The sequence below is a fragment of the Rhinoderma darwinii genome, chromosome 3 (genome assembly GCF_050947455.1).
Source record: "Rhinoderma darwinii isolate aRhiDar2 chromosome 3, aRhiDar2.hap1, whole genome shotgun sequence".
NCBI lineage: Eukaryota > Metazoa > Chordata > Amphibia > Anura > Rhinodermatidae > Rhinoderma > Rhinoderma darwinii.
The window spans coordinates 86,210,621-86,230,914 of record NC_134689.1 but is presented as its reverse complement, the minus strand read 5'-3'; the positions used below and the strand labels follow the sequence as shown (position 1 = coordinate 86,230,914).

Sequence of the window (20,294 nt, the reverse complement as noted above, 5' to 3'; positions counted from 1 at the left end):
TAGTAAAACCTTCTGTGTTATAAAAAAAATTGTACTAAAAATTTATTTCTGCAAAAAAATATGAAATTTGTAAAATTCACCTCTACATTGCTTTAATTCCTGTGACATGTGTAAAGGGTTAAGACATTTTCTAAATGCTGTTTTGAATACTTTGAGGGGTGAAGTTTTTAAAATGGGGTGACTTTTTGGGGGTTTCTAATATATAAGGCCCTCAAAGCCACTTCACAACTGAACTGGCCCCTGTAAAAATGGCCTTTTGAAATTTTCTTGAAAATGTGAGAAATTGCTGCTAAAGTTCTAAGCCTTGTGAGGTCATAGAAAAATAAAAGGATGTTCAAAAAACGATGCCAATCTAAAGTAGACATATGGGGGATGTTAATTAGCAACAATTTTGGGTGGTATAACTGCCTGTCTTACAAGGAGATACATTTAAATTGAGAAAAATGCTAATTTTTGCAATTTTTCGCTAAATTTTGGTGTTTTTCACAATTAAATACTGAACATATCGAGCAAATTTTGCCAGTAACTTAACCCCTTAAGGACGCAGCCTAGTTTGGGCCTTAAGGCTCAGAGCCCATTTTTCAAATCTGACATATTTCACTTTATGTGGTAATAACGTCGAAATGCTTAAACCTATCCAAGCGATTCTGAGATTGTTTTCTCGTGACACATTGGGCTTCATGTTCGTGGTAAAATTTGGTCGATATATTCAGTCTTTATTTGTGAAAAATTGCAAAATTTAGAGAAAATTTAGAAAAAATAGCATTTTTCAGAATTTAAATGCATCTGCTTGAAAAACAGACGGTTATATCACCCAAAATAGTTACTAGTTCACATTTCCCATATGTCTACTTTAGATTGGCATCGTTTTTTGAACATTATTTTATTTTTCTTGGACGTTACAAGGCTTAGAACATAAACAGCAATTTCTCATATTTTTAAGAAAATTTCAAAAGCCTTTTTTTTAAGGTACCTCTTCAGTTCTGAAGTGGATTTGTGGGGCCTATGTATTAGAAACCCCCATAAAACACCCCATTTTAAAAACTAGACCCCTCAAAGTATTCAAAACAGCATATAGAAAGTTTTTTAACCCTTCAGGTATTTCACAGGAATTAAAGCCAAGTGGAGGTGAAATTTGCAAATTTCATTTTTTCTGCTGAATTTCAATTTTATTAATTTTTTTTCTGTAACAGAGAAGGTTTTACCAGAGAAACACTACTAAATATGTATTGTCCAGATTCTGCAGTTTTTAGAAATGTCCCACATGTGTCTCTAGTGCGCTCGTGGACTAAAACACAAGCCCCAGAAGCAAAGAAGCACCTAGTGCATTTTGAGGCCTCTTTTTTGTTAGAATATATTTTAGGCAGCATGCCAGGTTTGAAGAGGTGTTGAGGTATCAAAGCAATGGAAACCCACCAGAAGTGACCCCATTTTGGAAACTACACCCCTCAAGGAATTCATTTATGGTTTTTGTTATCATTTTGACCGCATAGTTTTTTCACAGCATCTATTTGAATTGGGCTGTGAAATGAAAAAAATGATATTTTTTCCAATAAGATGTCATTTTTGATCACAATTTCTTATTTTCACAGGGAACAACATACCCCATTTGGTTGCCCAATTTGTCCTGAGTGCGGCAATACCCCATTTGTGGTGATAAACTGCTGTTTGGGCCCATGGGAGGGCTCAGAAGGAAAGGAGTGCTATGTGTTTGTTGGAGTCCAGATTTTGCTGGATTGGTTTTCGGTTGCCATGTCGCATTTGCAGAGCCCCAGAGGTATCAAAGCAATGGAAACCCACCAGAAGTGACCCCATTTTGGAAACTACACCCCTCAAGGAATTAATTTATGGTTTTTGTTATCATTTTGACCGCACAGTTTTTTCACAGCACCTTTTTGAATTGGGCTGTGAAATGAAAAAAATGATATTTTTTCCAATAAGATGTCATTTTTGATCACAATTTCTTATTTTCACAGGGAACAACATACCCCATTTGGTTGCCCAATTTGTCCTGAGTGCGGCAATACCCCATTTGTGGTGATAAACTGCTGTTTGGGCCCATGGGAGGGCTCAGAAGGAAAGGAGTGCTATGTGTTTGTTGGAGTCCAGATTTTGCTGGATTGGTTTTCGGTTGCCATGTCGCATTTGCAGAGCCCCAGAGGTATCAAAGCAATGGAAACCCACCAGAAGTGACCCCATTTTGGAAACTACACCCCTCAAGGAATTCATTTATGGTTTTTGTTATCATTTTGACCGCACAGTTTTTTCACAGCACCTTTTTGAATTGGGCTGTGAAATGAAAAAAATGATATTTTTTCCAATAAGATGTCATTTTTTATCACAATTTCTTATTTTCACAGGGAACAACATACCCCATTTGGTTGCCCAATTTGTCCTGAGTGCGGCAATACCCCATTTGTGGTGATAAACTGCTGTTTGGGCCCATGGGAGGGCTCAGAAGGAAAGGAGTGCTATGTGTTTGTTGGAGTCCAGATTTTGCTGGATTGGTTTTCGGTTGCCATGTCGCATTTGCAGAGCCCCAGAGGTATCAAAGCAATGGAAACCCACCAGAAGTGACCCCATTTTGGAAACTACACCCCTCAAGGAATTCATTTATGGTTTTTGTTATCATTTTGACCGCACAGTTTTTTCACAGCACCTATTTGAATTGGGCTGTGAAATGAAAAAAATGATATTTTTTCCAATAAGATGTCATTTTTTATCACAATTTCTTATTTTCACAGGGAACAACATACCCCATTTGGTTGCCCAATTTGTCCTGAGTGCGGCAATACCCCATTTGTGGTGATAAACTGCTGTTTGGGCCCATGGGAGGGCTCAGAAGGAAAGGAGTGCTATGTGTTTGTTGGAGTCCAGATTTTGCTGGATTGGTTTTCGGTTGCCATGTCGCATTTGCAGAGCCCCAGAGGTATCAAAGCAATGGAAACCCACCATAAGTGACCCCATTTTGGAAACTACACCCCTCAAGGAATTAATTTATGGTTTTTGTTATCATTTTGACCGCACAGTTTTTTCACAACACCTATTTGAATTGGGCTGTGAAATGAAAAAAATGATATTTTTTCCAATAAGATGTCATTTTTTATCACAATTTCTTATTTTCACAGGGAACAACATACCCCATTTGGTTGCCCAATTTGTCCTGAGTGCAGCAATACCCCATTTGTGGTGATAAACTATTGTTTGGGCCCATGGGAGGGCTCAGAAGGAAAGGACCACCATTTGGCCTACAGGAGCTTTTCTGGTGCTAAGTCATGTATGCAGAAGCCCCTGAGGTACCAGTACAGTTGAAACCCCCGAGAAGTGACCCCATTTTAAAAACTACACCCCTTAAGACATTCATCTAGAGGTGTAGTGAGCATTTTGACCCCACAGGTACTGTGTAAAAGATAATGCGCAGCAGATGGTGCAGAGTGAGATTTGCAATTTTATATATATATATGCCATTTCAGTGTCCAATATAGAGTGCCCAGCATGCGCCACCGGAGATATACACCCCTTAAATTGTAATGTGGGTTCTCCTGGGTACGGCAATACCCTACATGTGGCTGTTATCAGCTGCCTGGGCACACGGCAGGGCTTAGAAGGGAAGGACCACCATTTGGCCTACTGGAGCTTTTCTGGTGCTAAGTCATGTATGCGGAAGCCCCTGAGGTACCAGTACAGTTGAAACCCCCGAGAAGTGACCCCATTTTAAAAACGACACCCCTTAAGACATTCATCTAGAGGTGTAGTGAGCATTTTGACCCCACAGGTACTGTGTAAAAGATAATGCGCAGCAGATGGTGCAGAGTGAGATTTGCAATTTTATATATATATATGCCATTTCAGTGTCCAATATAGAGTGCCCAGCATGCGCCACCGGAGATATACACCCCTTAAATTGTAATGTGGGTTCTCCTGGGTACGGCAATACCCTACATGTGGCTGTTATCAGCTGCCTGGGCACACGGCAGGGCTTAGAAGGGAAGGACCACCATTTGGCCTACTGGAGCTTTTCTGGTGCTAAGTCATGTATGCGGAAGCCCCTGAGGTACCAGTACAGTTGAAACCCCCGAGAAGTGACCCCATTTTAAAAACTACACCCCTTAAGACATTCATCTAGAGGTGTAGTGAGCATTTTGACCCCACAGGTACTGTGTAAAAGATAATGCGCAGCAGATGGTGCAGAGTGAGATTTGCAATTTTATATATATATATGCCATTTCAGTGTCCAATATAGAGTGCCCAGCATGCGCCACCGGAGATATACACCCGTTAAATTGTAATGTGGGTTCTCCTGGGTACGGCAATACCCTACATGTGGCTGTTATCAGCTGCCTGGGCACACGGCAGGGCTTAGAAGGGAAGGACCACCATTTGGCCTACTGGAGCTTTTCTGGTGCTAAGTCATGTATGCGGAAGCCCCTGAGGTACCAGTACAGTTGAAACCCCCGAGAAGTGACCCCATTTTAAAAACTACACCCCTTAAGACATTCATCTAGAGGTGTAGTGAGCATTTTGACCCCACAGGTACTGTGTAAAAGATAATGCGCAGCAGATGGTGCAGAGTGAGATTTGCAATTTTATATATATATATGCCATTTCAGTGTCCAATATAGTGTGCCCAGCATGCGCCACCGGAGATATACACCCCTTAAATTGTAATGTGGGTTCTCCTGGGTACGGCAATACCCTACATGTGGCTGTTATCAGCTGCCTGGGCACACGGCAGGGCTCAGAAGGGAAAGATGAGGGGGATAAGCTGTGCGGAGTGCATCAGGGTAATAAAACTGGTGTAAATTAAAAATCAAGGGATGTATGATAAATTCTAAAACAATCTTTCATACAGAGCCCTGGTTTTTCAGGACACGTGTCACATTGGTATGTTGTGTCCTTCCTTATCCCCCTCTTAGTGCAGACTCTGCACCTCTTTTGATTCTTTCCCTTCTTGGCAGTTTGGGGAACTTCTCCTGGAAAGTGTTGCCCTGGTACGATGCGTGTGGCCTCGCCTCCAGAAGTACTGGGTGCCCCCCCTTCCTGGTCCCTAAATATTAGGTTTTTGATAACCACCTCTTGAAATTCCAGGAAAGTTCCCCTCTGACCTGCACATCGATGTAGCACGTACGCATTGTACAATGCCATCTGTATGATGTGCACGGCCAGCTTCTTATACCACACCCTCGATTTCCGCATGGCGCTGTAGGGTTTCAGGACTTGATCTGCCAAGTCCACCCCTCCCATGTACCTATTGTAGTCCAGGATGCAGTCTGGTTTTAGGGTCTCTGTACTGGTACCTCGTACAGGTACATGGGTACTGGTGTGGCCATGTATTGTTGTCAATACAAGGACATCTCTCTTGTCCTTGTACTTGACACACAATATGTTGGTGCTAGAATGTGCCCTGCTCTCACCCCTTCTTAGTGTTTGCCCAAGCAGAGTCTTAGGGAGGCCTCTTATATTTCTTCTAGCAGTGCCGCATGCCGCAGTACTTCTGGAAGCAAGGCACTTGAAGAGTGGGACGCTAGTATAAAAATTATCCAGGTAGAGGTGGTAACCCTGGTCCAGCAGTGGGTGCACCAAATCCCACACAATTTTTGCATTAATTCCCAGTAAGGGGGGGCATTCTGGGGGCTGAATACTGCTGTCCTTCCCTTCATATATCCTAAACTTGTAGGTATACCCTGATGCACTCTCGCACAGCTTATAGATCTTCACGCCATACCTTGCCCTCTTACTTGGCAGGTACTGGCGGAATTGAAGCCTCCCTTTAAAATGTACCAAGGACTCATCAATGGAAATACACTTCTCGGGGGTGTATGCTTGGGCAAACCGGGCACTGAAATGGTCTAATAGGGGTCTCAGTTTATATAAACGGTCATAACTGGGGTCATCTCGGGGTGGGCACTGCTCATTATCAGCATAATGCAAGAAGCGAAGTATTGCCTCATAACGCATCCTGGACATGGCCATACGGTACATCGGGGTGTGGTACAAGATGTCCGTGCTCCAGTAGGTCCTAATGGACGGCTTTTTCAGAAGCCCCATGTTCAGGTGAAGTCCCCAGAACTTGCCCAACTCTGCTGCATCTACAGGGGTCCACCTGTTGGATTGGGCATAAAATGATGTGGGGTTCTTACTAATATATTGTTGGGCATATAAATTTGTCTGGGAGACCATTAGTTCTATAAATTCATCAGTGAAGAACTTCTTGAAAAAGTCCATCTCACTGAGCCCTGCCGTGTTAAATTTGATCCCCGGACTGCCCGTATACTCGGGGATTTGGGGCTCATAATTTTCTGGTGTGGGGATCCATATGGGGTCACTTCGCTCTGGGGCTTCAACTGCGACGGGGTCACTTCTCTCGGGGGTTTCAAGTGTGGTGGATGTCCTGGGACGTCTCCTAGGTGGTCCCTCCTCTTCATCACTAGATGAGGAGGTTGACAAATAAAAAAGAGTCTCACCATCCGACGAGTCTGTGTCGGAGGCAAGGAATGCATAGGCCTCTTCAGCAGAAAATGACCTTTGGGACATCTTTTTTTATTATTTGTGCGACACGTGTAATTTGTGTGATGAGACACGTGTATAACGTATACAGGAAAAAAAAAAAAAAAACCCTAACTCAAAGCAATAAGATGCTACTTTTTTTTTTGTATTTTTTGTTTTTTTTTGAGAACAAGTGGCCTTCCCTAACACTAAAGCTAACTAGGGCGAGGGTTCCTAACACTAAAGCTAACTAGATTTTTTTAACTTCCCTAACGCTAAACCTATCTACGGCGACGATTCCCTGACACTAAAGCTAACTAGATAATTCCGAAATTCCCTGACACTAAGCCTAACTACGGTGACGGGTTCCTGACACTAAACCTAAACTAGAGTATTCTGAGCTTCCCTGACACTAAAGCTAACTACAGTGATAGATCCCTAACGCTAAAACTAACTACGGTGACGGATTCCTGACGCTAAATTCCCTGACACTAAACCTCACTACGCTTTTTGACTGTTCCCTGACACTAACTAACCCTAATACTAAACTAGCTAGATGATAACTTTCTAAATTTTTTTTTTAAATTTTAATAAATTTTTATATATTTTTTTTTTATTTTTGTATTTTATAAAGAAGAAAAAAAAAAAAAATAATCCACAGGGACCAAAAAATGTGGCCCTGAAGACTAAGCAATGGTCAGTTATAGGTCACTGACCAAAAAACGGGGGTGACAAGGGGAACACAAGGAGGAGGAGGAGGACAGGTGTGGGAAGTGGATGGAGCAAGTGGGAAGTACAAAAAAGTAAGTTTTTGAAACTTTTTTCGTTTTTTTTTTAGCACAATTCTCCTACACAACCGCTCTGAACAAATCTCCTACGCCAACAGAGAAGTTCAGGGCGGGTGCGGCAGGATGTGGAGTCTGGGGCAGGAAATGATGTATGCGATCGCCGCTATTGGTTAGTAGTCACTAACCAATAGCAGCGATCGCCGGGGCGGGACCACTTCAATTGGTCCCGGAGTATTGAGCTGTGATAGCGTGCTGTCAGAAACAGCAGTTATCACAGCTCAAGCACGCGCCGGGATTAAATGGCGCCGTGTTTACTCAGGTCAGTAATAGTACTGACCTGAGCGCGAACGTTCTACTTAGCAGGACGTACTATTACTGACCTGAGCGCGAAGGGGTTAAAGTCCAATGTGTCACGAGAAAACAATCTCAGAATCGCTTGGATAGGTGAAAGCATTCCGGAGTTATTACCACATAAAGTGACACATGTCAGATTTGAAAAATGAGGCTCGGTCAGGAAGGTCAAAAGTGGCTAAAGAGGGAAGGGGTTAAAGGTTACTTCACTTGTGATTCCTCTTATGTGGTTTATGTTGTGAAGTGCCCTTGTGGCCTCGTATATGTTGGGGAGACCACCCAGCATGTACGAGACCGCGTTTCGCAACACAATTCAACTATCGGATGCAAAAAAATTTACCATTGGCTCAACATTTTCATAAATTGGATCACAATGTATTCCAATTAAAATTTCAAATATTGGAACAAGTAACTGTTGCTAGGAGAGGTGGAGATCACAGAAAGAAATTGAAGTTGTGAGAAGCCTTTTTGGATTCACACAATGCAGTCTTTAGAAACAAGAGGTTTAAACAGAGAATATGATATACATAGTTTTATTTAAATGGTTTTGTTCTTGGTCTTGTGAACTGCAGCTCCCCCAAAGTCTGTGATTTTATAACGATCATTTTGATGGATTAACCGATCTATGGATTGATCATAAACACTTTTTTTTTAAAGTTTTGCTACTTTGTAACATGATGCCTTTTATATATCCAACAGGCAAACTAAAGATTTTCTTACAATTAACTCGTGAGAATGCCCACACCATCTTACCGCATTGTCGGGAAAGTAAATAACCCTGTTTTATTACATTTAGCGTGTTAATGTTAGTTACGTCATTATAGTCTGTATCATCATTTGACCTACCAGGCACAGATGTCTTTCGTATCTATCCATGCCTCGCTTTGGATGATCACATGATGGGTTCACGTTATGATGTTGCGTGTCAGCAACATCCGTGATCACGTGATATGAAATCTCTTTAAATACACGCCACAAACATTTTGACTTCGTGCCATTTACTACAGCAACGGACGTTGCGTGAGAGAGCGATGCACTGTCTTATACCGGTTTCGTATATACCTTGTTTACGAGCAATCCGGTAAGATGTCTTTCTTCTTTTTGTAACATGCATTGTGGGACATCCTTCATGACTTAGTTATTTCATTGTTCACATGTATATGTAACCTTATCCCATAAATTTTGAGATTTGTTTTGGCCATTTCTCTTGATAAAGTGAGGATGTATGTCATAGCTATGGCAGTTATCACAATAGTACTGTGTATTATATAAGAAGTATATTGTTCGCATAACATGGTGAGATTTACCCACTTATGCTTGATCCTCGTTTTTGCCTAAATAGTCCTCATATATATCCTACTTGTATTTTCCATTGACATTATGGATGTTGTTGTAATATTATACCCTTTTTTGCTTTATTTTGTATAGAATTATCTGATGAAGCCCTATGTCGGCCGAAAACGTTTATAAGTGGATTGCAAAATAAAATATTTCTATTATTTCATCCAAACTTGAGTGCCGAGTTCTTGTGTGTTTATATCTACAGAATATGTCATAAATGTCAGATAGATGTGGGCCCCACGTTTGGGGCCCACACCTATCTCTGGAACGGGGCCCCCTAAACACTGTTTATCTTTTTAGGCTGCAGCAGTGTCCCGGCCACTTCCTGACTATATGGTTGAGAGTACTAAAACCGCATAGCTCGCTGAGCTTCGCTGTTTTAGTAACTCCCTTAGTAGTGAATGGCGGTTACGGAAGCAGCTTAGCATGTAAGCTACGCTGTTTCCGTAACTACCATTCAGTTCTATGGGACTTGCGGAAACAGCGTAGCTCAGCGAGCTACGCTATTTTTCGTACTCCAGACCAAATAGTCAGGAAGTGGCCGGGACACTGCTGCAGCCTAAAAAGATAAACGGTGTTTAGGGGGCCCCGTTCTAGAGATAGGTGTGGGACCCGCATCTATCTGACATTTATGACATATCCTGTGGATATGTCATAAATGTCCCTGATGGGGAACCCCTTTAATTCATCTGAAATATTTAATATTATATTTAACGGGAACCTGTCACTTCATTTCACCTATTGAACCAGCAATACCTGGTGGAAATGGGTGAAAAATTATTTTTATGTAACCTAGAATTCTCTTCTCAGTCGGCTCTGTATCTTTCGTATTCCATTTTTTAGTGTGCCTGCGCCTTATGCTAATGAGCATGAGTCATATTTTGATTTGAAGAGTCATATGTTCATTCCTCAAGCCTTTCCGAGTTAACCCCACTTCCTTGCTTTTGATTGACAGCTCCTCTCCTCCCCCCCCACACACACGAAATCCTGCGCTTGCACATCGATGTCCTGTACTGGTCCGCACAATGGGACACCATAGCGGCGCAGTAACTAGATTTGAGGTCCAGATGAAGCAAGGAAGGGTATCTGACCATACATGACAGGCACAGGCGGGCTGTATCAGACGAGATTTTGTCATTCAGCGCGGGCCAGTTTTGGGCGGTGGGCGAGCGTAAGAAGAGGAATGAACGAGACTGTCGGATTATTACCATAAAAGGTGCAAACTGTTTGCAGACCGTTATTTACGGTCGGAGGAGTTTAGGAGAGGAGATATAACGGCAATGAACTTTGACAGCAGCAGCCAGCGAGGGCTGAGAAGAGTTCAATAGGTGAAATGCTGGTGACCGGTTCCCTTTAATAAATTTTTATGTTGTATTAAACTTGGGTGCGTCTTAAGTTCCCTTTACATCACTTGCGGGAGATTCTTTCTCCTATACGTTTCTTTTGATCAAAAGGAGGATTGGAGGGCAGCTCAGTGGCGAGCATGAACATTCCCTAATATTTTTTTAGATAATGCTTCCCTCTCCCTTGAACTGCGCTTCAGTAGGTGATGTAAAATGGGACGTATACTGTAGTTCAGTGCATTCTACAGTCCTAAGAATATGGAAATTATGTTACTTAAATAGACCATACTCTGTACTGTCCAGCATGCCGCATGGGTAAATCATACCTCCACTATAATCTTCTGTCATATCTTGAGCTTCTTTGTTGGTGGGGGGTTCCAGGAATGCTGCATTGTAACTGAAGATAGATAAAAGTAGAGGTAATATATGTAATGAGAAAATTGTATTTCTTTAGATCACAGATGAACCTGTTGGGGCAACTCCTCGACCTTGGAACCCACAGCTTGACTGCACCAGGCTGGAGGAACTTGGCATTGGACAGCGGACCCCCTTCAGAGCCGGCATTAGGGAATCCCTCTGGCCATTTTTAGTTGATAAGAAATGGCGACAAACAGTCTTTCATTAGTTTTTCCCCTGTAGGTGAATTTGACATTTCTAATTTTTTCTTGCAGAAATTTAGTTTTGTATTAGTGTTGTTAATATGTCTACTTTGGGGAAAGAAATGGTGAGTTACAGTTACTAGGTTGTTGGTACATAGACACACGAGCATAAAGTCGCTAATTTCATCATATGTACGTTTACAGGATATTGTGACAGCAGTTATGTAGAATAATTTCTGTGATTTATGGTACTTGTCCCCAGCCAGATGCTCCTGTCGGTGGGCTGTAGATCAGTATGTGACACCCCAACCCCTCTACATGGCAGGTACAGCCATGGAATCATTTAGTCAGTGGATTGTTAGTAATTTGGGGTAAGACTTTCATTTACTTAAGAATTGATGTTATGCTAATGCCAAATCCCTATACAGTATAGACTTATACTGTTCTAGAACATATAATCATGCCCTGCGCTCTACTCATTCATGATCTTTTTCCCCCAAATTATTACAAAGAAAACGGCAGAATATTTTTTTTCATTCTTTTTGAAAATGCAAAGGTTTTCCGTGTTATGCCAGAATGTATGTTAAAGAGGTTATCCAGTTTCGTCTAAAATGTTTATTATTTGTATAATAATAGGGTCTACAGTTTTCCAATATAATTTTTGTACCAATTCCGCATGGTTTTCAAGATCTCTGCTTGCAGTCATTCAGTAGGAACATTTTTTTGGGGGCAGATACACTATTCAAATTGACCCAGAATTTTAGTGTACATACTGTGCACCACATTTATTAACTGTAGTAGTTACTTTCCTTTGGACGTGCTCGACAGAGGGCGTGGTCTATCGAAAAGGGGAGTGGCTTAAATTCTGCACCATACACCAACATTTTAGCGCAAAAAACTGGCTACAATTAAGGCAACTAATAGGTGGTATAAGGAGAAGTGTCTAGCAAGATGCACCAAATTTGTCATACAACGTGCGCCACTGATGCATTTTCTGACACCCTTGTCTAAATTTAGACAAATCTAAGACGGCATTAGTAAATCTGCCCCATTGTGCCATTCCATGGGATGAGAATTTTCCCCGGTCATGTGATGAGTCCATCACACAACCAGGTCAGATTTAGTAAAGCTCCCTGCAAGCAGAGATTTTGTAAACCGAGAGAAATTGATTCAAAAAGTATTTTGGAAATCAGAACTTTTCATTATTTAAAAAATAACCTTTATTTGGTGAAACCTGAATAATCCTCTAAGTAAATACATTAGAATTGGGAACACTTCTTGATCACAAGTATTATGTCCACAGGCACACTTTTTTCGTACGTTTTAGATGCAACATTTGTTATTCAAATTGTCCTGTTTGGGGCAAAATTGACATTTTCTTTCTATTATTGAGTCAAAAGCGGTGACTTTCAGATTGTTTCCAGAAATATTATGCAAAACATTACAAGATGCCGCCATGGAGAAATGCCCCGTTGTTCATGTCTGTTATATCCAATGGCGTTCATTGTGTCCCATGCCTTCATATAAAGCATGTTCTTCCACTGGTTGTTCAGATCGTTCTTTCACAGTTTTGGCCATTGTTCTTCCTCCTGGAATTTATTGAAACCATATTCAGCACTTGTATTCTGACTTTTTGGGTTGAGTACAAAATAAAATTCTGTATATTTCTAAAATGAGTGTCTGCATAATGTTTTATATTGTATTTTTCGTTGCAAGTGTGAATGAACCCAACATAACAACACTAAGGCCTTGTTCACACAACATTGATTTCAATGGGAGGCGGAGGCATTTTTTTCCCCGCGAGCGGTAAAATGGCCGCGGACGTAAAACGCGGCAAACGGCGTGCAGGCAGATCAAAATTCAGATGGAATTTTGAGGCAGAATTTTCAGCCTGCAAAAAACTCTGTGAACATACCCTAAAGATTTTAGTTGATCGAAATCATTTGTATTGTTGGAATACTTAATCAATTCCAATAACACAAATTATTAATATTATCGAAGTGGAAAATTAAATGCTATTCCTCATTGCATATTTAGGCATTATCCACACGAGCATATATAAGGATTTCTGTATCGTTTAGGACACAAATACAGAGCCAATGTTATTCTGTGTTGCCATTCACATAATCCTATTTCCATATGCTTGAAAAAAACACTATACCCAGAGCGTGCTGCTTTGGCAAAAATTGCCACTGACCACAAAAATTGCCTCAAAAACGCCACAAACAAAATGCTGTGTATGTTGTGCTTTTGATATTTTACTATAGACTTTAATGTAACTTAGCAAACATAGCAAAACGCGGAGTGTGAAACCAGCCTTAGGCGGAGTGCGAAATTGGTCTTGAAAAACGTATATTTTTCCTGTCTAATTCAAACCCGTGCGAGACCTGTTTTCACGCATCCCTCATAGACTTGAGGGATCCGTGAAAGCAGACAAAAATAGCACATGTCCTATTATTTCACGGTCCGTTAAAACAACGGCCTGTGGACAGCCCCATGGAAATACATGCAGCCATGTGATGGCCTGTAAAGGGAAGTGTCCATATACACCGTGTTCCAAATTATTATGCACATTGGATTTAAGTGTCATAAACATTTAATTATTAGTTTTTCAATGAAACTCATGGATGGTATTGTGTCTTAGGGCTCTTTGGATCATTGTAATCAATCTCAGACACCTGTGATAATTAGTTTGCCAGGTGTGCCCAATCATAGGAAAACTACTTAAGAAGGACGTTCCACATTATTAAGCAGGCCACAGGTTTCAAGCAATATGGGAAAGAAAAAGGATCTCTCTGCTGCCGAAAAGCATGAAATAGTGCAATACCTTGGACAAGGTATGAGAACATTGGATATTTCAAGAAAACTTAAGCGTGATCATCGTACTGTGAAAAGATTTGTGGCTGATTCAGAGCACATACGGGTTCGTTCAGATAAAGGCATAATGAGGAAGGTTTCTGCCAGACAAATTAATAGGATTAGGAGAGCAGCTGCTAAAATGCCATTGCAAAGCAGCAAACAGGTATTTGAAGCCGCTGGTGCCTCTGGAGTCCCGCGAACCTCAAGGCGTAGGATCCTCGAGAGGTTTGCAAGTGTGCATAAAGCTATTATTCGGCCACCCCTAAACAATGCTCACAAGCAGAAATGGTTGCAGTGGGCTCAGAAATACTTGAAGACTAATTTTCAAACCGTGTTGTTTACTGATCAGTGCCGTGCAACCCTGGATGGTCCAGATGAAGGGAGTAGTGGATGGTTGGTGAATGGCCACCATGTCCCAGCAAGGAGGTGGCGGAGTCATGTTTTGGGCTGGAATCATGGGGAGAGAGCTGGTAGGACCCTTTAGGGTCCCTGACGGTGCGAAAATGACCTCTGCAAAGTACGTAGAGTTTGACTGACCACTTTCTTCCGTGGTACAAAAAGAACTGTGCCTTCTGTAGCAAAATTATCTTCATGTATGACAATGCACCATCTCATGCTGCAAAGAATACCTCTGTCTCATTGGCTGCTATGGGCATAAAAGGAGAGAAACTCATGGAGCATCCTCAAGCAAAATATCTATGGGGTTGGGAGGCAGTTCACATCAAAACAGAAGCTCTGGGAGGCTATTCTGACATCCTGCAAAGATATTCAAGCAGAAACTGTCCAAATACTCACAAATTCAATGGATGCAAGAATTGTGAAAGTGATATCAAAGAAGGGGTCCTATGTTAACATGTAACTTGGCCTGCTAAGTTTATTTTGATTTCTATAAATATGACCTTCCTGATGCTGCAAATTCAACAAATTACCATTTTAGTTCTCTTTACAACCTTTAAAATGTTTTGATCTCTGTTGTGCATAATAATTTGAAACCGTGCATTTTGAGTTTTTTACTTCTAAAAAAAAATCTGTTATCATTAGGAGATTTGTTCAATAAAATTCGCATTATACTCCAACGGTTGATGGCTTGAAGATTATACTGACTGCCGTTTGCATCGACTATTTAGGAAAATCAGTGAAAAATAAAATTTGCATAATTTGGAACGCGGTGTATGTGTATATATGTGTGTATATATATATATATATATATATATATATGTCTCATGAGCCAGGGCTGTAGAAACACATGAGTACGATAGTAAACAAAGCAGGACAATTAGCATTGCCCTGCTTTGTTTGGAAACAATGGAGACAGGAGATGGTTTTATCCCGTCTCCATTTCAAATCTCCTGCGCGCACGGATGGTCTCGCGCGCGTGGGATTACGCGCGGGCGCTCATGAGTCAGCTGGTGATACATTATCACCATGCTGACCCATGCTAGCCGGGGCGAGCGCCACTCGTCCCCCGCTGCGAGCGTACCGGCAGGGTTAAATAGCACTGCGTCGGTACGCTCAGCAGCTGAAGACCACTCCACCAATGAGGAGCAGCTGGGACCTGCCTGCTTCCCACACCACCATGGACCGGCTCACCTCACCTGTCCTGCCTCTCCTCCATCGACGGCTCCTGCTACTCTCCTGCTTCTGCTCCACCAAGGACACGCTAAGTATCAAGTGTAGCAACAGCTACACTTAACCCTCTCTCTCCCTGTCTCCTCCTGCTGTCCCAGAAGTTAACCCTTACTACCCCTTGCAGTCCCTGAGTTAACCCCTTGCTGAACCCTTGCAGTCCCTGTGAGCCCTTGCTGCCCTAAGTATCCTGCAGTGACCCTTGACTTGCACATCCCCAGGTACACCGAAACCCATTCCCCTTGTTCCTCCTTATCCCGTATTAACCCTTAGTGTATAGGGAAAGTTATATCATGAGGGAGTGGGACAGAGATAGTGAGCGGGTGAGAATTACAAGTAACTTATGTGTATTGTAACGTAACTGTATTCATATGTATGTTTAAGTAAGTGGGTGGCGGTATAATTAGGATTGTGATACCGTGTTTATACTGTACTGTGATTAGTTACTGTATTTTATATATGAGTGATTACTGTATGTTAACAAATATTACCTTTACTATACGGTCTTATTCTCATGAGTAGCAGCAAAAGCAATTAGATAGACGTTAGTATAAGGAAAAGGTAGGGGAACTAGGCATAACCCTAGTGACCCTGATTATAAAGGCGGTAGTAATAGTGGGTGACACTAACCACTGAATCCCGCTATTACCCCACCCCCTTTATCATTGGCGAGCCAGCCCAAACGGTTTTCAATTTATTTCTGTCTTTTGTACAATAAAATTGTGTTAAAATGTGAACTGCGGGGGGGCGTGGACAGGTAACGTACGTATACGGTGTAGTGTTGGGTTATACTGTGCGCCTAGACCTTTTTGAAGTTCAGACGAGTAACACAATTTTATTTAAAGCTTGATACAGGATACAATTGATCAGCGAACCTATTGTTTTTTTGTTTTATTTTCTGAGGTATTAACGTCTTTTATTTTGCTGCTCTACGGCGACGAATCGTCGAGCGAGCAACTTATACAAAAAAGTTTGCAGAAGTATCAACGTCGGTGTTCTTCCGGTGAAGTCCAGCTGATCGGGAAAAGGCGTTCCGGAAGAAAAGTACCTTTTTCATAACAGCGGGGGACAAGGAGGACAACGCAGACAGAGGTGACTTCTGGAACAGTGAGTATGGACTTCTCCACACTTAAACACCTCGCCAAAAACAGTCAATTTAATTCAGTAACACCTACAACATATAAGTCAGTAGAACTGCTGTAGTCAACTTTATTGGGCCAGGCTTATACACACGGCAAGTTATGCATTAGCAAAAGGAGCGGTTCTAACAAAAACTCCAAATGTTGGCAAAGTTAGTGTATACTTTTGAGGACACCATTTGGAAGCCAGAACACGCTGAGACTATAGCTGGCACAAGAGTGGCAGGTGAACTGGCCACAGGCAGCTTCCACTGCCATTGTTGTGTCGAAAGCATCAAACAAGTATACACACTGGAAACTGAGCTACAAGAAGAGGCGCAGTGTACAGCCCAGAGAGGCAAGAAGATCTGCATGTTGGAGGATAAGCTCTCGAAGAAAGAGACTTATTTTTCCGACATGGATACAGAGCCTCTCAGATTTTACACTGAGATAAATCATCACAAACATAGAACTGCATCCATGGATGCATTGATAGACACTCAGGGTTGATCTAGCTGCAAAGTTGCAAACCATTGAGAGTTTGCAGCAAACCATCACTCAGCTGTCTTGGCCTAGTACTAACGGCATGGGACCCTTGCCCACGAAACAGGTTTACGTTTCGGGAACGGCACAGGAGGAGACAGCGGCAACAGCGCCATTGTCTTCTGAGGATCATAGATCCAATAATCCGGGTTCAGATACTAGGGTACAGGTGGAGCGGACATTGACTTTTTCTCCAACACCCTTGGAGAATAGACGTAGCAGTCGCCTCCATGGAGAGGACTCCACTTGGGGATTTGGCAGCGGATGGGATACGGTACATACCGCTTCCAATCCACCAACGTGTCCTCCAAAATCACAAGAATTTTATCACCGCCATAACAACATGGAAAGGATAAACTTCTTGTTGAGGATCTGTAAAGAGATCCCAAAGTATGATCCAAGTGTGGATCCATTTATGGCATGTGATATTTTTGAGGGCCATTGCAGAAAATATTCGGTGGCCCCGGAATATCGCATGAAACTGTTTCAATTATGGTTGCCTACCGACCTCAACCAGAGGTACGAAGCAACGGGGAGTACGTATCCAAAAAATGGACAATTTCATGATGAGGAAGATCGCCTTTCAATACTCATGAGTTTGGCAACAGGTCATCTGGATGTCACTCCAGAGATCCTTACAAAGTTCAAACCTTCCATACAGGATGAGCCTTTGACTCTCTGTGGTCGGTTTGAAGCAATTTACAGGAAGGTTACCAAAGACCAAGGTATGGGAGTTCGACAAGGCATGGTCCGCATGTTTGTGGAAGAATTTACATACCTTGACACTGCAATACGGCTGAGTGCAGCAAGGGAGCCATCGCTCATTGATGCAGACATGATTATTGAGCAGTATAGACAGGATATACTGCACAATAAGAAGACCATTAAAATTAGGGAGTGTGGGGATGTAAACGTTAAATCGCAAGATCAACATGGACATCATGCTAAGATATCACTGCACTTTCCAGGTCATTCCCCCGGTCCCCTCACTCACATTTCCCTCTTTTGAAGTCCACACCCTCAGACTCTTTCACCCTTTTCCCTCCGAGCGGCAGTTGTCTACCGCCCCCCGGGCTCACCCCGCCAATTCCTGGATCATTTTGCTGCCTGGCTTCCACAATTTCTATCCTCTGAAACACCCACTCTCATCATGGGTGACTTCAACATCCCCATTGATAACCCAATCTCCTCATCTGCCTCCCAGTTTCTATCTTTAACCTCGTCCCTCGGTCTGTCACAACTTACTAACTCTCCTAAACATGAAGACGGGCATTCACTTGACCTGGTCTTCTTCCGGCTCTGCTCAGTTTCTGACTTTATTAACTCTCCTCTCCCGATTTCTGACCACAATCTTCTCTCCTTTACTATCAAATATTCTCTGCCTCCTCAGGTCATCCCTACCCTACATACAGAAATCTACATGCCATTAACACTGTGAAACTCATAGACAGTCTACAGTCCTCATTGTCCCCTATCTCTTCCCTCTCCTGTCCCAATCTGGCTGCCAAACTTTACAATAACACTCTCAAAAATGCATTGGATGAAGCAGCCCCCCCTACACTCCATACCACCCGACAAAGACGACGACAACCCTGGCACACGCCTCAATCCCGCTTTCTTCAGCGGTGCTTGAGATGTGCCGAACGACTGTGGAGAAAATCGCATTTGGATGCAGATTTCCTCCATTACAAATTTATGCTCAAAACTTACAACTCTGCCCTTCACCGCGCCAAACAAGTCTACTTCACTTCTCTCATCTCCACACTATCAAACAATCCAAAACGCCTCTTTGATACATTTCACTCCCTCCTTAGTCCTAAAGTGCAGACGCCAATCACAGATCTCAGTGCTGAAGACCTGGCCAATTATTTTAAAGTTAAAATTGACAACATCCGGCATGATATTATCTCCCAGTCCCCTAGTAACATCGATCCCCTTCCCTCACGCACTCCCTCTTCTTCACTCGCAGCATTTGACCCAATAACTGAAGAAGTCTCGAGGCTCCTCTTCTTCTCGTCCTACTACCTGCCCTAGTGATCCTGTCCCCTCACACCTCCTCCAGTCCCTCTACCCAGCTGTCACTAGTCACCTGACTAAAATATTTAACCTCTCTCTTTCCTCTGGTATCTTTCCCTCCGCTTTTAAACATGCCATTATAAACCCATTATTGAAAAAACCAACTCTTGACCCATCCAGCGCTGCCAACTACCGACCAGTCTCTAATCTGCCCTTCATCTCCAAACTCCTGGAACGCTTGGTCTACTCTCGCCTTATCCGCTATCTCTCTGCTAACTCCATTCTTGACCCCTTACAATCTGGTTTCCGCACTCTACACTCCACAGAAACTGCCCTTACTAAAGTCTCAAATGATCTCTTGGCGGCTAAATCGGACGGTAAATCCTCTCTCCTGATTCTTTTGGATCTCTCTGCAGCCTTTGACACTGTAGACCACAAACTCCTACTTAACATGCTCCACTCTATTGGCCTCCAGGACGCGGCTCTCTCTTGGTTTTCCTCCTATCTCTCTGACCGCTCGTTCAGTGTGTCATTTGCTGGTTCCACTTCTTCTCCTCTTCCCCTTGATATCGGTGTTCCTCAGGGATCAGTCCTAGGTCCGCTTCTCTTTTCTCTCTACACAGCTCCTATTGGACAAACCATCAGCAGGTTTGGCTTCCAGTACCATCTCTACGCTGATGACACCCAATTATATAGCTCTTCCCGTGACATCACCCCTGCTCTAATACAGAACACCAGTGATTGTCTGTCCGCTGTCTCTAACATCATGTCCTCTCTCTATCTGAAACTGAATCTTTCTAAAACTGAGCTCCTTGTGTTCCCACCATCTACTAACCTCCCTAAACCTGATGTCTCCATCTCTGTGTGTGGCACTATCATCACTCCTAAGCAGCACGCCCGCTGTCTCGGGGTTATTTTGGACTCAGATCTTTCCTTTACTCCTCACATACAATCACTTTCACGCTCCTGTCATTTTCACCTCAAAAACATCTCCAGAATCCGCTCTTTTCTTACGGAGGAAACTGCCAAAACTCTCATTGTTGCTCTGATTCACTCTCGTCTTGACTACTGTAACTCATTACTAGTCGGTCTTCCCCTCACTAAACTCTCCCCTCTCCAATCTATCCTCAATGCAGCAGCCAGGCTCATCTTTATGACCAACCGCTACACCAACGCCTCTAATCTGTGCCAGTCACTGCACTGGTTGCCCATCCCCTTCCGAAT

General features: G+C 42.6%; 1 protein-coding gene across 3 annotated transcripts in view; it reads left to right on the top strand.

Moving 5' to 3' along the window:
• Positions 1–12,581, top strand: part of MAT2B (methionine adenosyltransferase 2 non-catalytic beta subunit) — a 66,687-nt gene extending 54,106 nt beyond the window's left edge. For all 3 annotated transcript variants that reach the window (XM_075856436.1, XM_075856434.1, XM_075856435.1), the window contains exon 7: positions 10,764–12,581. In XM_075856436.1, the coding sequence (XP_075712551.1) occupies positions 10,764–10,934 (171 nt within the window). In that variant the 3' untranslated portion in view covers positions 10,935–12,581. The remainder of the gene's footprint in view (positions 1–10,763) is intronic.
• Positions 12,582–20,294: the final 7,713 nt, after the last annotated feature.